The following is a 1,912-nucleotide window of genomic DNA, read 5'->3' on the forward strand; positions in this document are numbered from 1 at the left end:
AAGTCTCCTAAGGCCCATATGACATAGTGGATCGTCTCTCAGACGTGACTTTCCGGGTAAAATGTGGTCGGCGAGGTTAGCCAAAAGTGGTGCATGCCAACAGGCTTTGGCGTTATCACGGTCCAGGACATTTCAGTTGGGACAAAGTGGAAAACAGAACAAATGACGCTACTGAAGACGTGCCACCTGAAGAAGCCACCGTCGAAGAAGAAACTCTACTCAGTTTTGAGAAGGGAAACGGTGAAGCTCTTGGTGAAGTTACTACCACTGATGTGACTGTTACCGATGATGGGACATTTACTGATGAAGCGGATGAACCCCACATGAAGCAGAAGCCAACGAGATGGAGACCAGTACAGAAGAAGAAAAGTCCCGTAAAATTAAGAGACTTTGTTGAATTGTAATTTTGTCTTTGTAATTCTGTACAGTTAATTAAGTTATTGTTAATTGTTATTGGTTTATTGTATGTGGTTTTGTTCGGGACGAACAATATTAAGGAGGGGCAGTGTTGCGTCATTGAGGTCACGTGACTGGTGTGGCGCCCTTTATTTTCTAGAACTATCTTGTTTTTTCATGAATGCTCTAAGTATTTACTAGATAGGGTAGGCGGGTATATATAAGAGGGGACAACATGACGCGAGGAGATTGTAATGTGTGTATAGACAGTGAGTAATTGAACTGCAGTCAGAGAGCACGAGAGATGTTACAGCGTTTGTTTTGCGCGATTGTTGAAGTTGAGTGTATTGGTAAAGTTATATTCGGAAATAATAAACCAGTTTTAGTAAGAAAGGACTTGTGTCGCTTAAGTTTCGTCGGAACGAAGTTACGGAAAGTTAATTAACAAACGGAGACGTAACAATATATAATCATCTAAGATGTATAACTTGTAGAAGAACCAGGATATGGTACTAACCATTTCAAGTGGTCCTGTAGTTCCATTTGGCTTCAAAGTCTGTTTGATTTGATTCTACAAACTTTCTGTTAAATTCTTATTTTTGTTACATATTTTTAAATTCTATTTTTTACTTGTTTTTTATAATTTTTATTATTTCTTACAATGTATTTTACATATTTTATTATTATTATAATGTATGTTTTGGCTTCGTTCTACACTAGATAATTTTACCCCCACCTTATATTGGTCCTTACCAACCAATAAGTTTTTCACTTCCTTCACTCATCTTTTTATTTGATCTCTCCTGCTGAGGAAGTGGCCTTCTGTTCATATATAGAAACAAAACTATAATTTTTAAATTCTGGTGGAAGACATTTTGCCAAAACTATTTTTTTTCCCCTTAAGATGATTTTAACCATGCTTCAATATTTTTCAGATTTGTACCTGCATTTGTTTGTTATATATGCTATTTTATACAAAACCAAGTTAATGGAGGTGTTTTTTCATGTTTTCTTGGTGAACTTTTGAGCATTAATTTTGCAGGAATTTATTCATTTGGAAACAGCAACATGAGCAAGCCATGGCAGAAAGTAATAGAGGGTAAGAAGAAATTTCAAGAAGTCATACAAAACCATCCAAGTACAGCCACTAAACAGTCCCTGATGAATGACTTGATCGCTGCTGTTTCAGACAGAAAACAGTAGGTGGTGCTTTGAATTTTATTTTTTCAGTAATGTAGACTTAACAAAATGGTTATGAAATCTTTAATTATATGTATACTTTCAGGATGCATGTGCTGTTACAAAATAATCAAAGTATATATATATATATAGAGGGCTAGAGTTTTTAGAAGCTTAGAAACACTAATTCAAAGAACAAAAGTGTTGAATAATTCATATGTTTATTGATCTGAAGGTATAACTTATCACCGGACTTTGCATAAAATTTTAATTTTGTTATATATATATAAATATGTAGGCTCAGTATGTAAATTTGGTATTCTACTGATTGTTTGTT

General features: G+C 34.7%; 1 protein-coding gene across 1 annotated transcript in view; it reads left to right on the forward strand.

Annotated features, from left to right (window-relative positions):
• The first annotated feature begins 1,423 nt into the window (after nt 1-1,423).
• Nucleotides 1,424-1,912, forward strand: part of LOC106473449 (transport and Golgi organization protein 2-like) — a 36,258-nt gene continuing 35,769 nt past the window's right edge. The window contains exon 1 of the mRNA XM_013934130.2: nt 1,424-1,595. Within this exon, the coding sequence (XP_013789584.1) occupies nt 1,465-1,595 (131 nt within the window). The 5' untranslated portion in view covers nt 1,424-1,464. The remainder of the gene's footprint in view (nt 1,596-1,912) is intronic.

Source organism: Limulus polyphemus, unplaced genomic scaffold (assembly GCF_000517525.1).
Source record: "Limulus polyphemus unplaced genomic scaffold, Limulus_polyphemus-2.1.2 Scaffold6185, whole genome shotgun sequence".
Classification (NCBI taxonomy): domain Eukaryota; kingdom Metazoa; phylum Arthropoda; class Merostomata; order Xiphosura; family Limulidae; genus Limulus; species Limulus polyphemus.